The sequence below is a fragment of the Streptopelia decaocto genome, assembly GCF_964273445.1.
Source record: "Streptopelia decaocto genome assembly, chromosome: 5".
In the NCBI taxonomy this organism is placed as follows: domain Eukaryota; kingdom Metazoa; phylum Chordata; class Aves; order Columbiformes; family Columbidae; genus Streptopelia; species Streptopelia decaocto.
The window spans coordinates 48829740-48853009 of record NC_138659.1 but is presented as its reverse complement, the minus strand read 5'-3'; the positions used below and the strand labels follow the sequence as shown (position 1 = coordinate 48853009).

Below are 23270 nucleotides of genomic sequence, written 5' to 3'. Positions count from 1 at the left end.
CTAGCCACTTCTACCCTGAGACAAAATGAGTGAGTCATCAGTAAGCTGAGAGGAAAAAAAAAATCACATCATAAATTTAAAATCCTACAATATGTCAAAAGGGAAATGGTTACTTATGAAGTGATAACACAAACTCTGCTTACAAATATTTCTCTGCTTTGAAAAGAAAAGTCATAAGGCATTATTCAAACAAATGTCTGCAGCATAATTTCTTTTTAGTCACTATTTTCAATACCTGTAGAAGGAATGAACAATGGAAACTTGTTCTTAAAAAATCAATGTGCTTTTCTTGTGTGGTTTGTACATATTTGCTGTTTTCTCCAGCAAATGTTTGTAATCTGAGTTGTATGGAAATCAACAACAACAACAAAGTAAATTTTGCATTGTGAAAATTTCCATGTGAGAATTATCTGTCTCAATGAAGATACAGTGTTAAGGGAACTAAAACCAGTCCTCTTGCGAAGCTTGCCCATTCCCCGAATCATTAAAGAATTTGAAGCAGACTAAGAATAAGAAGCAACTAAGCACACACTCTACTTCATCTAATTATATTTTTTATTTTTCAGCAGAGTTTTACCCTTTATGTAATTTCTTTCCCATAAAAAACATATTTCTTCTTTTTCTATTTCATTCACAGAAAGTTCACACCCTCAGTGGACGACAAAGTAGGCAGAAGCATATGTGTGTGAAGAGTTTTTTACCTGACCAGCTTCATTCAGGTACTCCCATCTCTGATAAATGTACTACCTTTAGTGTCATAAGAACAGATTAAAGGCAACAGGAGCTTGGCCAAGATCACAAGTCCTCACAGTAAATAAGCAATTTGTTCAGGTAAACTTATTAAAATAACAGAAACTATGCAGAGTTAGCAACTCTTAAGTTGCATTTCCAGGTTTACCATTAACAGGGTGCAACTTAATTGTGTGGCTCTGTATCTGTAAAATGTGGTCCTGGTATTTAGTTATCAGTTACAGAGAGTTTTAAGGAGGATAAGATAGTAAATGGTTTAATGCATTACTGTGGCATGGAAGTGTAAGAACTTAATCTCACATTCCCTATAGAAAAGCTCTAACATTATGCAATGTGTCTGGCTGTATAATAGCATCGTCAAATCAAGAGGATCATCTCATTCCTGTTTAGGGTGCTGCGCTCTCTTGTCAGAATTAAATATGCTGGTCCTGCTGCAAGTTCCATGTTTTGCATTACTCAGTGACCAGAAACAAACATGCTTCAAGGTGTCCCATTCCTCCACTGATTTTTACATTAGTGAAATAATGTAGTACAACATATGCACATAATGATGACATATATTGAGTCTTTTGAATTAGTAGTTCCCATATGTTTCTATATTTGAAGTTAGTGTTCTTGTCATTTTGTTTAGATTTATACAATATAGTGGTTTTACCTGTGACCTTGAAATAATGAATAATCTCCATGCTAGTACGACAAAGATACAAATGGTATTATTATATAGCTTTGGTAGTTTTATTTGAATGTTATTAATATACAAGGGTAAAATCAATTAGCAAACCACTGTTTTTTATATGTAATTTATTAACTCTGTATGAAAGTGTTCTTTGGTTGAATAGCTCTAAGACAGAGATAATATAATAACATTGTGGCTACTTCACTTAGGGCTTGCATCTTCTCTCCGTGGACTGAAAGGCAACGTTTTCTAGTTTACTTCTGTGTGAACAGAATTGAACTGTGGTAAGCAGCTGTTTTGCTTCAGTAATCACCCATTGTCTCATTCCCACACTTTTATCATAATCTCAACAAATGTAAGTAGGATGTATTCATATCTATTATGGGTATTTAGTATCAAAGTATGTTAATAAGAAAGAGGTATGGTTATATATAACATCTAAGAAAACCAGTAAACACTACAACCCAATTTAAAAAGATGCTTCACTTTCCCTGGACTGTTGGAATCCATTTGTATCTGTTCTTGTTAATAATAAATAATATTAATTAACCAAAGAAGAAAAAATAAAAGCCTGATGCCATTTTTCATTATTCATCATCACAACTATGTAGATAGGATTTTTTTAAAGGGTATATTTCTAATTATAGCAGTCATATAAACAACTGTAGATCTGTAGCAGACTCTTTAGAGCGTAGGTAAAAGCTATTATTGGCCGGAACGGCCTGCTTCTTTCAATATGCCCCTTAAAATCATTTGTGTAATAAAGACAATGAGAAAAAGTTTCCATGGAGCACAGTCGTGGATGTGGCGGTAAGTTTACCTTGATTTTTGGGGCTAACATTTGAAGTTTCTGTGACTTGGATGGTATGAAAATCCCTGTTATGTGCAGCAGCATAGTTCAGTTGAGTTCTGGGTGAGTAACCTGGTGTAAACAAGAAGAAAGTTGAAAGGAAATACAGTTCTTCCCTGTGGCAGGATTGTAGTTCTATTTATATATTTATTCTGGAGTAATGAAAGCAATAACATTTTTACAGTGAACAGTAAATAATCATAGGATACCAAAATATTGAATCCAGAGCAGGTTATATTTGTATTTGTAGTATACACACACACACACACACACACACGAAGTGTTACCTCTCGGAGAAGTGTTGGGCTAGTGATTGTTTGGTATCTGGATAAATCAAATGTTTATCTGTAGTGCCCTTATGTCCTCTCAGAAGGCCTAGGTATGCTTTCCTGGGCAATATTATGAAATGTCCGAGAAATAAACAAAAAAAGCCCACCAAAAAAACCCCAAATAAACAAAAACTAAACAATCTCCAACACCCATAGTTTTCTCCAGTTACTTGTCCTCTAGAATATCAATGGATCTGTTGCATCGGGGACTTTCTAAGACCTTGTAAAGCATGGTGAATTTCATTCTTATAAGATTAAGAACTGAAGCAGACTCCTGAAGTACAGAAAAATTAATTTAACAGTTATAAAGATGTCAAATTGATGGCACCAGAGAATGAAGTGCAGAATGTCCTCCTCTGCCTTGCCAGAATAATTAGAGAATAGTTCATTCATATCCTCTCTGTTGATTCTGCAAAAATACCAGCTGTGTGACTGGACTTCAGCAATAGAGATGCCCACTAGTTCATCTCACAGATTACCTAACAGCTGGAGTGTGGTAACATCTTTGATACAGTAGCCAGTGGCTACTGAATCCATGTTTCTTTTTCTAAATGTAAGGTTATTTGATTTTTTTACCTCTGATTACCTATATGGCTGATTTTGATTCTTTGCCTTTTACTGCTGAAGATTTTTACTTCACCTTTAAGTGACAAGTTCAGATAGATATGAACTTCTCGGCTTTTATCAGCTTAGGTCAAATTGTGAGCAGAGGTTTTTTGATTAAAAATGGTTAGTATTCCACCCTTCCATTCCGTATAAAATAAAATTGCCTGAAGATACACACCATAATCTATGATATTCTGATATGTACTGTATACTATCAACTTTAACATTTTAAAATCTTAAGTGAATATCTGCTATCACTGTTTAATACAAATAGTTCTGAATGATTATAAAAATATTTAATGCATAATGCATGTCACTCACATATTATTGTCAGTAATGGATGAGGAACAATGTTTGGATAATTTATGGCAGTAGAAAAAATGATTTTTCAGTAGTTAGTGTTTTCAGGGTGTTGGTTTCTAATAATAACATTTTGGTCATAATACCTTTTCAGCATAACTTAAATGACTTTACTTATGCAAATTGGTGAACTAACTTGAATGCTTTTATTCTACCTGAAACACTGAAAGTGTCTTGCATTATAGAAACATGTATAAAAACAGTTTAGCTCTTTTGCTTGCTTCAAGCCAAACAATAAAACAGAACACGATTTTTCTTGGTTACAAAGTAAAGGAGCCCATCTCTCACCCCTGTGTATGATTTCTGAGGTGCCAAGGAGGTGGAGAGGAACCTTAATGGTCACTGGGTTTCCCTGAGCAATGAGGAATCCTTAAATGGTAGAGATTTACAGAGAGAACCAATGTATTGAGTGAAGGAGGGAACACAGCTCGGGCACATTGTGGGCTGCAGTGGTGCTGAACTGGCTGTGACTGCTCTGGTGGAGGGTGAACTCTCACATTAGGAGCTGGTAAAAAACTTTTATTCAGCTTTTACCATGACTTTGAGGTGTGCAAAGCCTATCAAAGGCTGTGCCTACCCTGTCAGTTTAAGGCTTTGGTGTCCCAGTTGTATATGCTGTTCAATTTCAGGCTTCCACCTGGAACAAATAATTTCCTTCCTGCTAAGGGAAAGTTTAGGGCAGATTTAGCACTGGACAGTATAGACCCATGCTGTGTTTCACTTCCTCTACCCATGTGAAGTGTACCAGTTATATCCATAAGGCCTTTGAGATTCATATGTCCCCTTAGTGCCATCAGCTGTGCACCACACATTTTATGTGTCATACCAGATTATAGAAATCTGCCTGACTGCATTGCAGCCTTTATTTTTTTAGCCTGCTAACTTACTTTTAACCAAAGAGTAAAAAAAAACCTATGGTGTTGGAAGGGCACACAGGTAAGAAATGAGACCTGAGGAAATCAGGCCTGCTGGAGGTAGCCCAGGCCCATGCTGAGAAGAAGTTTCTCAGCAGGACACAAGAAGAGGTGACTTGGTGGGAGGTGGGGCGAGGCAAGGTCAGTGCCACTGTTTTTCCTTTGGTCTACAGGACCACATCTTGTGGAACTTCTTGTAGAAATCTCTTGATCAGATGTATTCACCTCTCTCCAAGAAGTCTGTAAAGCCATAGTTTGCTTGAAAAGGTAGAATTCTCTAAGAGCACAAACTTTTGTCCATTAATTTTGCCTTTTATTTTTATATTTTCCATTTACAAGAGGGAAGAGGCTTTTCATTTTTCATTACATACAGAGAAGTGATTGTCATTCTTTGGTTTTATCCCCATTTCTGAGTGGTATTAGCAAGACAGCTAACCTTTCAAGCTATCCTCAGTGAAACTAGCTGTAAAATTTGGATATTAATGCCTAATTGAGATGAGTATAGTAGGGCTTAATTGATTAATATATGTAAAATGTCATGAAATTTGCAGGTGAATGACACTTTAGAAATGATAGGTATGACTTTCTTTATATTTTAAAATAGCCAGTATAAATAACACTAAGAACTGATCATTATGAACAATTTTCCAAACACATTTACTTATGATCTTTCCACTGAAAGACAAATTATAATACTGTATGGTGAATACAATTTGAAACAGTAAAAGTAGAAGGGAATTAACATGCACTTCCATTCACTAGAAGGAGAAGATGAATGCTAATAAAATTTCCTTGTAGATAAACTTTGAAAATATTATTTTCAATATGTCAGTTTATAGGCATGTATGATGAAAATATATGTATTAATGTAACCAGTCATTAAGCTGAAAACAGAATCTCTAAAATCTTTCAGTGGACTTGTCAAGTCTTTTTGCTCACTTACCTGTTTAGTGGATGAATGTTTTGGTCTTTGCTTTTCTGCTCAAGCAGAACAATTTTTAATTAGTACTATAAACCAGAAACCCTCAAACTTTTCAGGTAACAAAAGATTTTCAGACCTGTGGTTAAAATCTGTTTCTTGTGGTTTTCATGTTTATGTATATCTCTCTATATTGACAGTATATTGCTCATGGAGACTGTACCTTTGCAACAGTTGGAACTTCTTTCTGTTTGTGACAGTGTGGACAGTTCTTCAGATTTGAAAATGAAAAATTAACAGTAGGGAAGACCTGAATTTAATATCTTGCTATCCTTTCATATGATTTAACATATGGAATAAGCAGAGATACTCTCCATGCTGCTGCACCTTTGAGGTCATTTCACAAGCATTTTTTCTTCACTTCATGAAGTTTAATGTTTTTCAGTCAATTCCTTTTTAAGTCTGCACTAAATGCAAGATCAAAGACAGAGGAGAAAAGTGTCCAGGTTAGCCACTAGGTCCAGGGTAGTCAGGATTTTCCACAGGAGGCTCCACTTCCTGTATCCAGCCTGCTGGATCTGAAGCATACGTGAAGGCGCATCTTGAGAAGACATGTGTCCAGCACCGTGTCAGGGGTGCCAGAGAGCCAGTGGGCTGCGTGAAACCTTCCCTGGCTCTGTGGCACCAGGAGTGTGTGAACTAGAGTGCACATTCTCAAGAGAAGAAAATAAAGTTTTGATTCTGGGAGGAGTAGCTGACAGGCAAGAAGGCTGTGCTGCCATCCAGAGACCTGGACAGGCTGGAGAGTTCGGCAGGGAAAAATTTAGTGAAATATATAACAAGGACAAGTGTGTAGAGTCTTGCATCTGGGCAGGAACAACCCCAGGTTCCAGTATAAGTTGGGAAACGACCTATTAGAGAGCAGCATAGGGGAAAGGAACCTGGGGGTCCTGGTGGACAGCAGGATGACCATGAGCCAGCACTGTGCCCTTGTGGCCAGGAAGGCCAATGGCATCCTGCGGTGTATTAGAAGGGGGGTGGTTAGTAGGTTGAGAGAAATTCTCCTTCCCCTCTACTCTGCCCTGGTGTGACCGCACCTGGAATATTGTGTCCAGTTCTGGGCCCCTCAGTTCAAGAAGGACAGGGAACTGCTGGAGAGAGTCCAGCGCAGGGCAACAAAGATGATGAAGGGAGTGGAGCATCTCCCTTATGAAGAAAGGCTGAGGGAGCTGGGGCTCTTTAGCTTGGAGAAGACGAGACTGAGGGGTGACCTCATGAATGTTTATAAATATGTAAAGGGTGAGTGCCAGGAGGATGGAACCAGGCTCTTCTTGGTGACAACCAACTATAGGACAAGGGGCAATGGGTACAAACTGGAACACAGGAGGTTCCACTTAAATATTGAGAAGAAACTTCTTCTCAGTGAGGGTGACAGAACACTGGAACAGGCTGCCCAGGGGGTTTGTGGAGTTTCCTACTCTGGAGACATTCAAAACCCACCCGGATGCCTTCCTGTGCGACCTCATCTAGGTGTTCCTGCTCCAGCAGGGGGATTGGACTAGATGATCTTTCGAGGTCCCTTCCAATCCCTAACATTCTGTGATTCCTAAAAAAAATAGTAAATTATCCATAAACATTTTAATAGGAGGTTAATGAATTGACATAAAGTTAAAGAAGCCAACAGACTTTGCTTATAGCCATCCGTGCCTACTGCTGCATAACCTCATCTTCAATACATGGTTCTCAGGCTGTAAAATTTTGCACATTCTCTTACTCACTGGTTAATAAAGCTTTGAAAAGTATTTACAAACAGAATCTTCTTATAAAGTACAGCCTAATGGTTGGTTGTTTCTTTTTCTTCTTGTTTTAGTAGGGAAGTCTAAGCTGACAAGCTGGGAAAAAAAATCTGTAAACTTGGCTGGCTAATCTGGATACTTCCATCTCTTCATCATGAGAGTTAACTGTGCATATTTCTCAAGAGTTTTGAGCTGAGAGTAAAGTAGTTTTTGTTGGTTACTGCCAGTTCTCCAAGTGCTCAATTTGCAAAGCTGTGTTTTATTCATCTGTCCTGTAGTCCTGATCCATGATGATATTTGTTATGACAGCTTCATTTTTGCTGGGTTCTGTCACAGAAATTGAGTTACTCCACCAAAAATAAACATAGGTTTTGTTTTGTTCTTCCTTTCTCAGAGAGAGGGGAAAACAATAAACAATTAATTTGCAAAAGTTTTATGAATAATAAAATTTTAAACTTCCCAAACATTTTTATTTGGCTTGGTGTGAAGTCTTTTGTAGTGTTGCCATCACTGAATTTTAAAAAACACAGCATCATTCATGACTAGATCTCTTTTAGCCTTCACTTTTTATTACAGAATTCACCCAGCCTTGTCTTAACAAGGTACTGAATCTTCAGTAAGTGACCCAAATGTAGCATAGTAGTCTAGGTTGCTATATAATCATGTGAACTATTATGGGACTCAGATACACCCGTTGTAACCATTACTAGAAAGAAATCCCAAGGCAGAACCCTGTTTTGTTTGTTTGTTTGTTTGTTTTTTGTTTGTTTTGGTAACTTAATGGTATTGAAATATGCTACACTGTCAACTTTGAAATTGAAGACCTTACACCATTGCAGTATGACTCATGCTATCTCAGGTCTGATCTGGAGACAAAGCCTGGGGGAGTCTGAAATGGTTTTATTGTCTATATATTCTTTATATTAAATCATTGTGCCTTTTTTTTTTTTTTTCCCCAAAATATGTAGACTCTGATATCTGTTTCTATGTTGATTTTGTAACGTGGACATCTCTCTGCTGGATGAAATACTTTGCTCCTAATTAGTCATGTATGTTATCCAACACCATCAGATGGTAGTAGCTTTACTTATCTGACTGGGGTTCCAGCAAGAAAGCTAAGCATGGAAAGCTTTATATTGTTGACAGTCCATCTTCATCATTACTTGAGAACAAGTAATCTGAAACTCTGAGCTGTTCTCTTGTGATTCTGGAAAAGATCCTCAGTATGATGGCCAAATAACAGCACATGTTCAGGTACTTTTATATGTATGGAGTCAAAGTTGGATTCCAAAATTGAGTTAAGAATTTCCTTAAGTTTAGCATTGGTCTGTTTCTAATAATCTCTGCAGGAGATTAAACAGGAAGTCTCTTTGGTTTTAGTCTGCTTTTTCATGTGTGTTTGTCACCAAAAGAAGTCTTATAGAATCTTTTTTTGTTTGATTGTTATTTGGACAGATGGGTGGAGAGTCAAACGTTACATACAACTTGTGGAATAGCACTCTGTTCTCAATGAATGAAGCATTACTTTGGCTCAGCTCCTTTCCTTGTTTTCACTTTCCCACTTAAGTAGTGAGAAGGGTTTAGAAGATTAGTTTTTTGGAAAGAAGGAGAGGGATAGTATTTGGAAAGTTGTAATGAATCTAATACTAATATCATAGGACCACTTGACCCACAAGTTGGATTTATTTTCTCTATATTTCCTGTTCACAGTAATGCTATTTTCTTGTTAAAGAGTGGTTCCTGTGGAAAATACCTTACCAAATGCACTGGGCTCCTTTGTTTTTCCACTAGTTTACACATGATCTTTCAGTTCTTGAAGGACTTAACATAGTGTGACTGAATTGTGCAGAGAACTTAGGACAAACATGTTTTGGAGAACCAGCAGGTACTATAGAATCTACAGTCTACAATTAGGCACTATTTCTGCTTCATCTTTCCTAGTAAAGGGAATTATGCATGTTATTGGATTTGAAAGATTTCTAAGTTAATATATTTGGAGGCAAGGAAAGTGGAAGAGTAAAACACTAAATTAATGAGGAGGAAGCCTCAAGAAGAGTCAAATTTAACTATACCACCTCGATTTCTCATACATTTTCTCTCATTTTCAGGAAGTATAAAATCTGTTTCTTGTGGTTTTCATGTTTATGTATATCTCTCTATATTGACAGTATATTGCTCATGGAGACTGTACCTTTGCAACCTTCAGCTTTTAGCTCTTCCCTCTTGCATCATGTGTGTGTGTGTTCTTTTTCTAGTGATGTCTCCAGATGATGCAGAATTAATGCTAGCTGAGCTATATTTATTCCTCCTCACCCAGAAGGATGGGTGGATGAAAGTAGTGAGTAATGGGAAAAGTTGCTGTTTAACAGAGTGCAGAGAATGGTGGTTTTTGTTTGAGTTCTGTTCTTTCATAGCCATCCAAATTGTTAGCAACTTCCATACACTTCTGTGGGAATCTTTTGTACTTAAAAGATATAATGAAAAATAGTGACTGGCTTTAGAACTGAACAATAGGAAACTAAAACTTTTGCTCCTTAAAATACAGAAGTTATTCCATATTGAACTGTACTATGTTGACTTCTGATTGGACTGCATATCTGCTTACTGCTTGCTCTCTTTTCAGCAGCAGCATCATGTACCTATTATCTGTGTGGAAGACTGTGGTTTTGCCCTTTGCTGGTATAACCAGCTTGAAGATATAAGATTAAAAATGAGGCCTGGAGAAGCAGGGAAGGAGCCTGTTTGTTAACGTCAGGTGCTCCCACACCTTGGCTTGAACTCCTGCCTGATCATACAATCCCCTGTCATGGTAAAGATACCTGTCTTTAGGGGTGTAGGGTCTTGGCATAGGAGTCCTTCCAATATGTATTTTCAATAGTATGTGCCTATTTATAGACAGGTCTCTCTTATTATGCAGTGTTGTTGGCAAAATAAGATGCAGATTGTGTCTCCTTCTGAATATAGTTCCTTCTGAAAAACAAATCAAAACAAAGAAACAAATAAAAACCCCAAACACCAAACCAAAACCTCCTCTGGCTGGAGTGGTATTTCGGTTCTACTGTGAACTTCCAAGACAGCCAGAACAAGAGAGATCAGCTCAGCTACAAGCTCCTCTGGCCTCTGCAGCCACTTTCTTTGTTGTTTGATCTTTGTATTCAAGCACTTCCTGCAATAATTTTGTTTTGTCTTTGTGTGACAGACAGTTGCTGCCCCAGACATTGTGACAGAGACCTGGAACAAGAAAATACCTCACTGAACTTCTGAAACCTCAAATCTGTTATTTAGAATAGAACTGCTATGTTGAGTGGCCTCAAATTAGGCTTGATCCTAGCTTTAATCCTTTTTTTTTCCCCTAGCTCTGATTGTTGCACTCTTATGAGCAAGCAAGCATTGATGCACAAAGATGTATGGTTGCTTCAGTATTGCAATTTACTTTCCCACGATGATGCAGCCAGCCAAGCTGAAATGCACATATACGCAATGGATTGTAGGAAAGTATAGCACTTCAGGTCTGGTGTGAGTCAGTCATCTGAGGCTTAAAAAAAATAATCTCTGTGTATGTGTGTAACATATAATTATAGGAGAAGCAGTAGCAACAGTTTCCATACAAAGATGACTGAATTATTTCAAATTAAAAAAAACCTTATGACCTTTTGTTAAGTGTTCTGTGCCTCTGTGGTTAGCAACAGGCCTTTGAGAAGGATAATCCTGACATTCTTTTTGTTAGCTTTATGGAAAAACATTTAGATTGCATGAAATATAAGCTATCGAAAAATGTCATTTCTTGTCTTTGGTTTGTGCTATACATTTAGTTTTGGCAACATGTAAAAGTCCTGCAATCGTCCACAAGGCTTGTGGATGCCCCATGTCAGCATCTCTCTTCTGCATGCTATATACACTGGGGACACACACCGAGATTTGTAATCACCCTTCAGCTTGGAATATCCTTTTGCCTGTAAGTATTTTCCACTGGGAGCAAAAAAAAAAGATGGTTCTACACTTGCTTCTTCTCCTGACTGGAAATGATATTTTTTATTGTATAATACCTCCTATGCCTTTACACCAAATAGAACAAAGACAGAGAACTGTCTACAGTTAGGGTGTTACCCTAGGTCTGGGGAAGTGTAGGTTCAGTTCCCTAGCTGACTATGGATACTGAACATAAGTTTTCATTACAAATAAATTAGCCTTTCTGTGCCTCATTTTTTTCTGTAGGATATTAATAAGAGGATTTTTCTGTTTTCCTGGCATAGGGTGAGAATAAATGCATAAAAAAAATGCTAAGTGCTCTGGTAATACAGTGCATTGAAGAAGTTCGTGGTATTTTACCTAGTTGAGTTAAATTTACTGAGCTCTGTTCATTCTATAGCCTCGGGAAACAGACAAAACCAACCCTTTACCATAACATATATTATAAGGAGGCAGAATTAAATTGCACAATTACTTGTTCCTATGTCTTACTTTTTGAGTGCGTCACTTATTAAATGTAATTCTAAGCTAATAGCTATAGGGTGCTATATAATGTAACAAAAGGGATTTTTAGTTATATTTGGACCATTCCATGGTTGACAAAGCTGTCATTAACTCCAGTGGAAGCCAGACAAGATTACTGGATAAAAGTTTCAGGAATATTTTTACTTCTGTCATCAAAGATTTCTGTTCTGGTTTTTGAAAACTCTTAGCTTATAGTATCTTGCATTATGAAGTCTATACAAAAACTTACCTGAAAAGAATGGTAACAAGGTTTTTAAATGAAGCTTTCCAAAGACATCAGAAAATGCTGAACTTGAAGGTGACTTTGCAATAAAACAGTGAGTGAGCTTTTGTCAGAACTGCATTCATTCACTACCACCATAAACCCTCAGTGGGTTCATAGAGCACTGCTGCCATATAATAGGAAAATAATAATTAAATACATTCGAGAGATGGTTTTCAACAAAATTCTGCTTTGCTTGAGGACAGGATAGGAATCAAAGAGCCAAAATGCAAGAGGTTTTCTTAGGAAAATTATTAGATTTGACCCTCTGCTTCTGTCTTGCAGGAAAGGATAAAAAAGCAAAACTCTAGATGAAAGTAAAAGCATTAACCCTCTTTTTTCCATTCTTCACAAGAATAGAAAAATGTAAATCAAGGCTACTAGTTAACAGTAGAAAATTCAAAACAAACTCAGAGGTATTATATGTGCCCATGGTAGTATCGGATAACCAATGTTCAATGGCGGCTTTTCTGGACAAAGGTATTTTGCAGAGTTTCAAAGACATGAGTGTGGGAATACAATTCTGAAAAAATCACTTTACTGTCATTTGGATGTTCTTATCTGCAAGTTTTATAACACTATATCACACTGTCATACTAATATAGTTCAAGAAAAGGTGTAGTATGTATTGAGTGTACATGCATAACCTGTTTTTCAGATCCCTTTAATTGGTTTATCATTGGCTGTTAAATGTCTTTGTAAATGGGAATATAAGAGATAGGTTGGAGATAGGAAAAGACAAACCAAATTTCCAGCAGTTCAGCTTCAGAATGGCAAATGACATCATCATTAATGTATTTCTTTTTGTCTTTGTCAATAAGATTAAATTATATACTTCATTGTATTTTATCTTCTTTATGGCATGCTTATTTTTTTTTTTTCTGTGTGTTTCACGGCAGAGAGTGCTAGTGATGCTATAATCTGGGAGACAACTGAAGTTATTAGTTTGGACATTAAACACCATCGTTAACTGTATGCAATTAAAAACGGGTAAGTGAAGCTATGTATGAATAAAATGTTCCTCTGGTAATATGGGCAGAGATGTTTGTACTACAGTCAGTCTCTTTCAGTGAAACTGATTCAGTTTGTATTAGAGGTTGTATTTCTGTGGATACTTATCAACAAATATTTTGAGATGTTTTCATTGTGAGCATCAACAGAACGAGTGATATGGGTAAACTCTGAGGCAATTTTTCAGATGGTCAAGTTGGAAGAATTCTGTGACTTGGCTAGGACTTTTTTTTTTTTCCAAAATGTTTTGCTTCAGAAAACTCAGTTTGTTAAAGCACACTTTTGTCAGGAGAAATTACATGTTTTTTTAAGAAGATGATAGTTTGTTGTTTAACTTACTCTGAAATTTAAGATAATTGTGTTGGTGCACATGCAGACATACATGCATAGTGTGCTGTGAGCTGGAAACCAGACCATTTTGAATAATGCAGTCTGAAATATTTGCGTAATGTTCAGCTAATAAAACATTCAGGATTGCCACTTTTTCCTATTGTAAACCTTCAATGTTCTTTTAAGATAGGAAAACACTTGTATACTTAGGTTTTATATAGAATTATGTAATTATTTCGGTGCTTGGTGCTTTGCCAAATTTACTGGTATGTATTAGCTAATTATTTTAATCAGTTAGTCAATGAGATTTCATAATTGTAGCTGTGTATACATTTTAGGCCAATGACTGCTAAAATGACTTAAAGATCTGTTATTATGTGAAGAACTTGGAAATAAGTGGCAGATCTGATGGGTATCTACCATGGTTCCAATACATTGCCTCCCAGTTGTTTGGAGGCTGGTTTACAGATATTATCTTGTTTTGAACATATAGTGCTCTTTGTTCAAGGAATGTGTCTGCTCAATTTGTAATTTATATATGTATATATGTAAAAATATACCAAGCATATTAGTATAACTAATTTATTATAGCTATAGACAAGAAAAAAAATTTTTGGAGTCCATGTTGGTTTTGTCTGTGTACAACTGCAGTTTTAGCAATACTTTGTTAAAAATCAAAGGAAATAATATTTGAATGGCCCATACAGAACTGCCACCTTCTACTTTTAACTGCGCAGTGAAACAGATAATTTAAATAAACAAGGGTTTTTTTTTATATTTTATGTATACATACACTGTAAAAAAAAATATTTCAAAGGTCAGCTAAGCTGCACTGTCACATAAATTATTTTGACCTCTACAAAGAATCCTCACAAAACTTTCAGCTTCTAAGGAACCACCAACAAAAATATATTCTGTAAGTACAAATTTAGTCCTTTGAAGCTTTACTCATATAGGCAGCTCTATCAGATCTAAAGAAAACAGTCAGATGATTGAGGTTGTGCGGGGCCAGGACTCAAGAAGGTAGTGTTTTGGGATGCTCAGAATAATAAATGTGTATGGGTTGGTGAAAAACATTCTAAAACCGGAGTCAGCCTCCCAGTCATGTAGAATCTGTACTATAAAATGACACTGATGATCTGCAGGCTCAAAAGCTAAAAAAGCCCTCCTGTATTTATATAGCGTTGTAATGTATTTTAGCTCCGTAATAACATGAGGCACAAACTAATGAGCACATTGACTCATAGGTTTGAAATCTGAGACGATGTTATAACTTCGTTACAATTTCAGATTAGTTGTTACAAAATACTCCTTCAGTGGTAGACTGTTGCAGCTGTGAGTTTTCATTCCTTTTAAAAATTATGCGCAGGTGAAGGGTGCTTAGAAATTAAGGAAAACAGAGACTCCAAAAGAACAAAGTTCAAGAAATTTGCCAATCATCCTGTAGGAAACTGGCAGCAGAATTAGGACTTTCAGGGTGCAAGTTTTCAAAGTCTAGGGAAGCATCACGACAGTCATCTCTCTTCTCCATTTCTCTGTTCTAACGAGTTTCGCTTTTCACTTCCTGTACAGTATAATAGGCCCATTTTGTCACTGTGGTTGGTAGCACTCCCTGTTTGTTAAACACCACGGGATTTGGATCTATTCTTTTATCCATGGCAGATAATAATCTAGGCCATGTCTGAACAAGAAAACGTTGAACTGGTTTCAAAAGAATGATTATAAGCCAGATGCACTTAAAACAGTTTACCACCTCCTTAAGCTGTTTTTGTAATTTACAAAATTCAGCTCAACTGATTGAAGAGATGATAAAGTCAATTTAAGTAACCCAGTTCAGGGAGCTGCACCTGCAACTTTTCCCTCTAGACAAGGTCTTGCCTAGTAAGTAGGAGGATCAATGGCAGGTTAATGCAATTGGCAATGTAAGAAGCTGGGAAAAACAGACTTGTTATTACTTGTGTGTGCTATTTTGTAAACTATTCAGGCAGGATATTTTTTTTCTTTGTATCTCTAATGTGACAGCTAACACTCTGCTAAAATTAATACTAATAATATAGATAATGATGTGCTAAATTGTTTTCAGTATAGTTATTCCAATTTTGCAGGAGTGTAGCATTGAACTGAATTTACTCCATTAAGACAAAACTGTAACAGTGGGCCACTTTGTGCCTTGCGTGGTATGTGCTCATCCTGATTGGAACCGCATGCTTGTGACTAACAGAGAGATAAAAAGCAGTAGATACAGAAAAGGGAGCATGTATTGCTTTGTTTAAATTTACAATTCACATAGTACTTGTTTTCCTTAGCATATGTTATTTGCTACATAATCTAATAAATAAATAAAGGCAGTAGTTGTTGCATGCTCAGTAATGACCTGAACTAGTAAGTATACCTCTTACTTAAAACAGGACTTTGATTCATCAGTGTAGGATCAGCGTATTTGCTGTGGATGGAGGGCTTGATACTTCTGTCTTACACCATACCAGGAAAGTTTGATCTATGCAAAGCAAATGAATAGTTTCTTCATTGACTTGCATTTTATTTTTTCTGCATGTTGGCCCATTTTTATTTTAGCACAATACATTATAATAACAGAAAGAGCGGTACAATTTTTTTCCCTTGGCTCTTTGCTCTGTTTCCAGTCCAGCAGTCAGCATAAAAGGAGGGATGACTTTAGAGAAGGTGTAGTGCCTCAGCTGTACCAAGAATTTATTCTGTTGATATTAAGAGGCAGAGCAGCAAGTACAATATTAGTTTCTGCTGTGTTGCTGAATAAACGGTAGAAAGTGGTTTGCAGTGTAGAATATGTATCCTCCTGAAACTTATTTCCCCTCACAGTGTGAGCCTCTGCTTTTATCAGGAGTGAGTTATGCCGTATTAGCAATAAAGGGGAAAGAAGAGCCAGATTTTTAAAGGTGCTTAGGCAGCTGAGGAGGCAGGAAGATGACTAATAGGATTTAGGATCCAACCCTGGGAAACCTAAGTATCTTTAGAAGTCTCACATAAAATTCTTACAGAAAACCTTCAATTTTCTTACTCTGTCTAATCAGTGATAATCTGCCATCATGCTATTATTTTGATTAGTGAATTCTCCTGCCCTGGAAGGACTGGTTTGACAGGTATTTCTGATAATTCCAAAGGTATTTCTGTTTTCCACACAAATTACTCTACATTCTATAGACAAGAAGTATCACTATGGGGATGTGAACCTCTCCTACAAATAGCATGGGATTATTTCTGCAAGTGTTGCTTTGCCAGTGACATACATCTCTTCAAAGGCAAGTTGTGCTTTATGCCACAAATTACTTGACGGCTCAGTAGGCGGAAAGCCCGTCCAGATGACCCCCCAAGTCATCTTGCTCCTTACGGGGAATTAAATCAAAGCCCCGATTCCTCTGGCAGTGTCTCACAGATCAGCTATTTCCATCATTTCTTCCCAGGGCCTGTTCCACCGCCGTTTAACCCAACATGCGGTCCCAGCCTCCTGTTGAAACGCGGCAGCGGAGAACGCGGCGGCCGGACCTTCCCTGCGGACACGGCACCGCAGCGGGGCCCGGAGCAGCCGCCGACATGGAGTCGCAGACCCGAGCCCCACGCCTCCCCAGTGCTCTCGCCTCCGCCAGCCTCCTGCGTGGGAGCGCACTCGTCCCGCCGCGGCGGGCCCGTCCTGCCGGGGAGCCCGCGGCAGCGCCTCGGGGCGGCCGGCCCGGGGGCGGCGGGCGGACCCCAGGGCTGGGGCGGCGGACCCTGCGGACGCCCCGGGGCCGCCGCGGGCGCGCGCAGCCCAACCGCAGGTGGCGGCGGGAGCCTCGCGCTGCCGCCACCCCCACCCGCGGCCCGGCCGCGCTTCCGCCCGCGTCAGCTGACTGACGGACGGACGGACTGACTGACTGGCTGGCTGCTGCGGCGGAGGTACCGGCCCGGTCCCGAGCCCGCGGGAGCCCCGGCACGGCTGCCCCCGCTGCCATGGCGGGAGTCGTGGTGAGCGGAGCCCAAGTAAGTGTCCGTGTCCCGCGGCTCGCAGGGCCCGGGCGACGGCGGCCCCACCTGCTATGGGGCAGCCCGCCACGGCCGGTGCGTCCCCGCCCCTGGCACCGGCTGCCCGAACTCCACGCCGGCTCCCGGTTGCTCAGCCGGGGCGCTCTGCCCACTGGAGCCGGAGCCGGGGCTGGGGCTGGGGCTGGCCCCGGCCGGGAGAAGCTCCCGCGGGGCGGTGGGTTCGCACGGCGCTGGGGATTTAGTTTGCAGCCGCACGTAGGCACCGCGCCACGGGACGCTGCTCAGGTGCCGCCTCCCGCAAGCACGCGGCTCCGGGGCCGCCGCAGGGAAGGAGCGGAGGAGCCGTCCCTGTCCCGGAGCGCGGAGGAGGCGGGGCGGGCCCGGCCCGGGGCTGCGCTCCGAGTCCCATGGATTGGGGGTGTGTGCGCGGGCTGTGCTCTGTCTTAACGGGTAGACAGCAGCGCATCGGGGTGATTGGTGGTGGGATTATTGCTCTGCCACTTTTGCTACTGCTGTAGCCTGCTCAAGTGCAACAGGCGTGATCCTGAGGCTTCGCTGTGGGAGCACCGCGGCCCTAAACAGTTCACTCCGGTGCAAGATCCGAGGCGGGGCCGGTGGGCGACCTGCGGTTGCTCCGGAACCTGCCGTGCTCAAGTTTGAGTCGGCTGCGGGAGTAAACTGAAGGAGAAGGACTGAAATATGCTAAGTATTGTTCCTGCTGAAACTAAACACTATGTTTCATTTTGGTTAAAGAGGTTAAAGTTGGTTAAAGTGGGGAAGTAAAACAAATCCTGCTGACCTTTATCTCCAGTGTCTTACTTGGCTACTGGAAACTTTTTTGGCTAAATATTGATGTAATTAGTGCTGAACCTGTGGCTGAAACTAGCAAAATACTTTTTTTTTTTTTTTTTTTTTTTTTTTCCCCCCACAAGAAGAATAAATTAAGCTTGTCTTCTTTCGGAAAGTGGTTTGCCATTAAACCGAGGTGCTGCCCATCTAATTGCTTCTTTAATCTTTTGCTGTTTCTGTGTGGAATTCAAGTAAATGTGCATGTGATATGGAGGCAATTGGCTAATTTTGCAGCTGCTGCAGGAAACGGTTCCTGTGGTCTCTGTGGTGCACTATGGCACTGAGTAACATGCTGCCTTCTTCCCTTGAGCATGCCTTAAGCCCGTTCAAGTAAAAAGTATTCTTAATTTGGTTATGTGCCTAACATACAATCTTCAACAGCGCAGAGTAAACATAATGCTCAACTGACTGGAAATATTTTCTAGATGTAATTCAATTCAATGGAAGGGAATATGTAATATCTAGAGTACATATATGACCTATTTGGTGATAATCTTTATTAAAGATGTTACATTATGAGTTACCAAGCTTACAATACCATTGTAAAGTGATTGCAGAGATTAAATGTTAATATCCTCTGAAACTAAAGCAGAAGAGACATGTAACTGCTATTGATTGGTTAACTTATGTTTTAAATATTTCATAAAAGTGTATTTGTTTTCCTGAATTACATACAGTGTGTTGAAGAGTCTGCAAGAATGTCTGAGACGTCTGTAGCCTGTCAGGTCCCGGGCTTTGCGGGAAACTTTCTGAACATTTCAGTAGGATGTTGAGCAGGGCACCAGTAATAAGGACGATTGACTGTGACCAGCCTGTATTATGTTTCAGTTGAAGAATGAGCCAATATGAACATCCACATCCAGTTTTTAATCCCAGATAATGTTCAGTGACTGGTATAGAAAAATCTAAGAATTTTCCTGCTACTGATGTGCCTTGCACCCAAAGAGCTGAGGAGTCTTGGGAAGAGTATGCTTGCTCTCATCTCTCAGTGATGACATCTCTGGATAGGTACTTGAAAGCTCATACTCATTTTTAGGATATTTGAGGTGCATGCATAAGGAAGAATACTGGATTGTGTACTTTTTGTTGTTTTCTGGGTAAATGGTTTTGAACTGAAAGAATGAAGATGAAAAAATATTATTTTTATGTTGTCCAGACTACTGAAGTCTTGTTTTATATCAGCATTGTTCAAGGATTAAAGAGTGGAAGAGTGGGGAAATAACTCCTGAAAACTTGTTCAAAAGACTTATTGTGTATTGCATTGCTAGTAGTCGCTGCTGTTCTTAAAGTAAAGAGAATTCCTAGGTAACTAAAGCAAGTTCGTGTATGTGGGGAATAGAGATTGGAAGCTGAATGCGCAGTGTGTATTTTGTGGAAAAAATAAATCTATTTGTTTTGAATTGAAAAAGGTGCTTGTACTGTGAGTGTGCTGAAGTGGATTTTGTGGAAGTAAAATTCCCTTTACAAGGCCTCAGCATTAAAAGGTCATGACAGCCATATTTCATCTGCAAGTATACCTGTAAATAATCTGTCTGTACCAGCTGTGCAAATATATGTGTATATTATAACAGTTCAAAGGCTGAAGCTTTGCAACATTTTATTTATTTTGCCTCTTGTGTGCTCCAAAACACCTTTGTATTAACTTTTTTCTCCAGCTTGTGTTCTTGTGGAGCTAGAATGTTTGTGGCCAGGTAAGTTTCTGAAGCAGTGGGAATGCAGGTCAGAGTCTCTTGCTCCTTCTCCTTCCTGAGTGAAAAGCAAAGTGGTGGTCTGTTCTCTTGTGATGTTTGTATTTGCTCAAGATGCTTTTGTACTCCTAGTGTTAATAAGCATGATATTTTAGTAATGTATATTTCAGTGTGTTACATTGAACTAAGTTCTTAATCCAAAGTATTGTTCTGCTGTTAATGTGGTGTCCTTCCAAGGGTTTGCAAGCATTAAAGAAATCTACCATTCAGTGAAGAATGAAGCAATTCTTGTACACATACCTGCATGTTTGTTCTGAAGTGTGTTGTAGTTGTCCTGGAGGAAGAAAACCCCATATTTAACTCAATAAATTCAGCAGAACAGTTTGTTATGTCCAAACCATTAGGATGCCAACTAGCCAAATCAGTTCCTTTCCCTTTTGTCCTTCTGTTTGCCACAGCCGTGTGTACGTCTGGTAGCAGAATTTATTGCAAGAGCAAGTGTGGTTTAACAAGGGGAAGAAGTTGTTAAACTGAGCTTCAAGCTACCTGTTTTCTGCTCGTAAAAATTATTTCCCTGTTGTCAGCTTTATCTGTTAGAGTTATTGAACAAAATGAATTAAATGGGATGCAATACAGTATTATCAGATTGCAATAATTTTTAAGAGTGTAAGAGGCTGAATGACTTGCAAAAGTACATACCGTTGGTCTGTTCTGCAGGGGAGTCTGTATTTTAACAGGAAGTGAAACAGTATCAAAACAAAGTTTGACTGACGTTTTTGCATATTTTTCATCTAACACGTTTTAGATCAAAGTGTTGGAATTGACTTTATATTAAATATTTAGATAATAGCAGTATCTTAGTGGTCTAACACAGTTTTGAAATCTACTTAACTCGCAAGTTGCCATGTAAGGGCAACTGAGATTTCTTTAGCACAAAATTTGAAATGTCAGTGTTTATAATGATATTTTGAACACTGGGAGGATGAGACAAGATAGATGTATAGAATTTGTGACAATAGGTTTGGCGGGCTTTGTGGGGATTCTTTGAAGAAATCAAACCAAAGACTTCTAAGACAATACAGTAGATAGAATAGAAAAAGTTTAGCTGTTTTATTGTTTGTGTTTTTCTGGAAATATTATCACCCACTTCATCCTGGCTAAAAAAAAAAAAAATCTGAGTAGAACTGTATTTTTGCTACCACTAATTCTTCCCATGTTTGTTAAAGGTGAGTTACATAGCCTGGTATGAAAAAGAGGAAAGACATTCATGAATGTTTTGAGCACAAGGAGAAGTGCAACCTGAACATCGGTGTTAAAGCCAGAAATCTTTAAGTCTTACATGACTGTCTGAAGAAAGGTGCATGCTTGGTTTTTCAGATCTTGGGCAGCCCTCTTGTTCTGTCCCTAGCATATCACTGGGAATAATAATCTCCTCAGGGAATGGTTATTGAAATGGATTGCCAGTACAGTGCTTAGCTATTGCTGGACCAGACTTTCCAAAGTGATCCTTTAGTGTGTTGTGTACTGAGAGGCAAACTAGGAAGTCCTTTGAATGGCTTCTGATCTTTCAAAAAAGTTTCTTCTGGAGTGTATCAGAATGGTAATACAAAATAATGTTAGATCAAGGTATTAACAGTGGAATAGAACAAATGCAACATATTTGATAAAATATTTTTTACCTGAAAGGAGACAACACATTGTACATAAGACTACAGATGTAATAAATATTAAGCTGATTGTATCAATAGGAAAATGAGATTGCGATAGATTTTATAGCAGTAAAACTGATGTAACTTAAAGCTGTAACTAATATTTACTATATTGTATGTTGTCATTGGATCCGTGAGACGGAATCTGGGCAGGAAACTAAATAATGCACTTATGAAATGTTTCCTTTTTGCTTCTAATTCTCAGGTGTCCTACATTAGTCAAGACTGTGAAGAAATCCCAGAATTCCTAGGAAGAAAATATGGACGGGTGGCAAAAAGGCTAGATCTTAGCTTCAACTTGTTAAGGTATGTGGTAATACATAGATTTTTCAAGTGTGATATGGGACAGCAGCTCCAGATTGCCAAAGTAGAACCATACATGTATGTCAGGAACATTTAGTTGTTATCAAGTGGGTGACAGTGTTTTACACAGTGTTTGTCTCATTTTCTTGCATACTTGGAAAACAAATAACCAGGTGAGTCTGTAAATTTCTTGTGTTACCATAAATTATGCCCAGTGAGGAGCTTATGGTTTGTTCTCTGCTCAAAATGGAAAATAAGCATAATTACCTGAAGAAGTGAAGAATGGGAGAAAAAGTGAATTGTTCCTGACCAAAATATGGGTAAGTGCATGCTTCTCTCCCTTCTTTTTATTTGTAGGTCTCTGGTTATTACCATAAATAATTTGTAATACTCTTTTCCCAGATTATGTGTTTTTGTTGTATGATTTTATTTTTGAGCAGCTGTGTAGTTCAGTGCTAAAACTAAGTGGAGTTAGAATTTATAAATTAATTATAATTATTTTAATATATGGATTCATTTAGAATTTTATAGTATTCCCATTAGTTATGAGAGTATCTTTTTTCATTTAATCCTTGTGAGAGAGCTTGGTGAAATTCAGTGGTGTATTTCAGGTTGGCAACTCTGTAGGTAACGGAGTGTAGTTGTCTGTGTAAGAAAAAGCATAGTTTTTCAGTGGTAGGGCTGGACTCTTGAGTTTTTGTTTTATTTTACTGAGGGTAATCTTAGAGTCAGCTTGTGAGGAGTAAGAAACAAAAGTAGAGTGCTGGTGCCTTTTTCTCCTAGAGGGAACAACCACTGGTTTTAACTTACTTACCCATAAATGTTATCCTGAGCCAATGTCAGTTCTGAATGACTGATTCCTGCATACAAGAGGTATCAGAGCAAAAGAGGTACTAAACAATTGCTATTGTCTTCTGCTTGATGACTCTGTACCTATGGAAACTGACTGGAAGAGAGAATTTTGCTGCGGGAGGGAACCAAATGGACTTTTTTTTTCATTTTGTCATGAAGATAATTCAAGTTCTGCATGTGTATTCAGATTTAATGTGTCATCAACAATACTGCTTCTGCTTCACACCCTTGGAGGTACTACCTCTGGAAAAAATGATAGACCTCTGTGGTCTATCTTGATTTCAGTAAAGCATTTGACACAGTCTCCCACAGCATCCTTGCTGCTAAACTGAGGAAGTGTGCTCTGGATGATCAGGTAGTGAGGTGGACTGCAAACTGGCTGAAGGGAAGAAGCCAGATAGTCGTGGTCAATGGGGCAGAGTCTAGTTGGAGGCCTGTATCTAGTGGAGTGCCTCTAGGGTCAGTACTGGGACCAGTACTATTCAATATATTCATGAACGACTTGGATGAGGAAATAGAGTGTACTATCAGCAAGTCTGCTGATGACACCAAGCTGGGAGGAGTGGCTGAGAG

At 38.8% G+C, this 23270-nt stretch overlaps 1 protein-coding gene across 1 annotated transcript in view; it reads left to right on the top strand.

The window, feature by feature from the left end:
- Positions 1–12867: 12867 nt before the first annotated feature.
- LRMDA (leucine rich melanocyte differentiation associated) overlaps positions 12868–23270 on the top strand; it is a 669526-nt gene continuing 659123 nt past the window's right edge. The window contains exons 1-3 of the mRNA XM_082053238.1: positions 12868–12946; positions 16738–17293; positions 21748–21848. Coding sequence (XP_081909364.1) covers positions 17264–17293; positions 21748–21848 — 131 coding nt within the window. The 5' untranslated portion in view covers positions 12868–12946; positions 16738–17263. The remainder of the gene's footprint in view (positions 12947–16737; positions 17294–21747; positions 21849–23270) is intronic.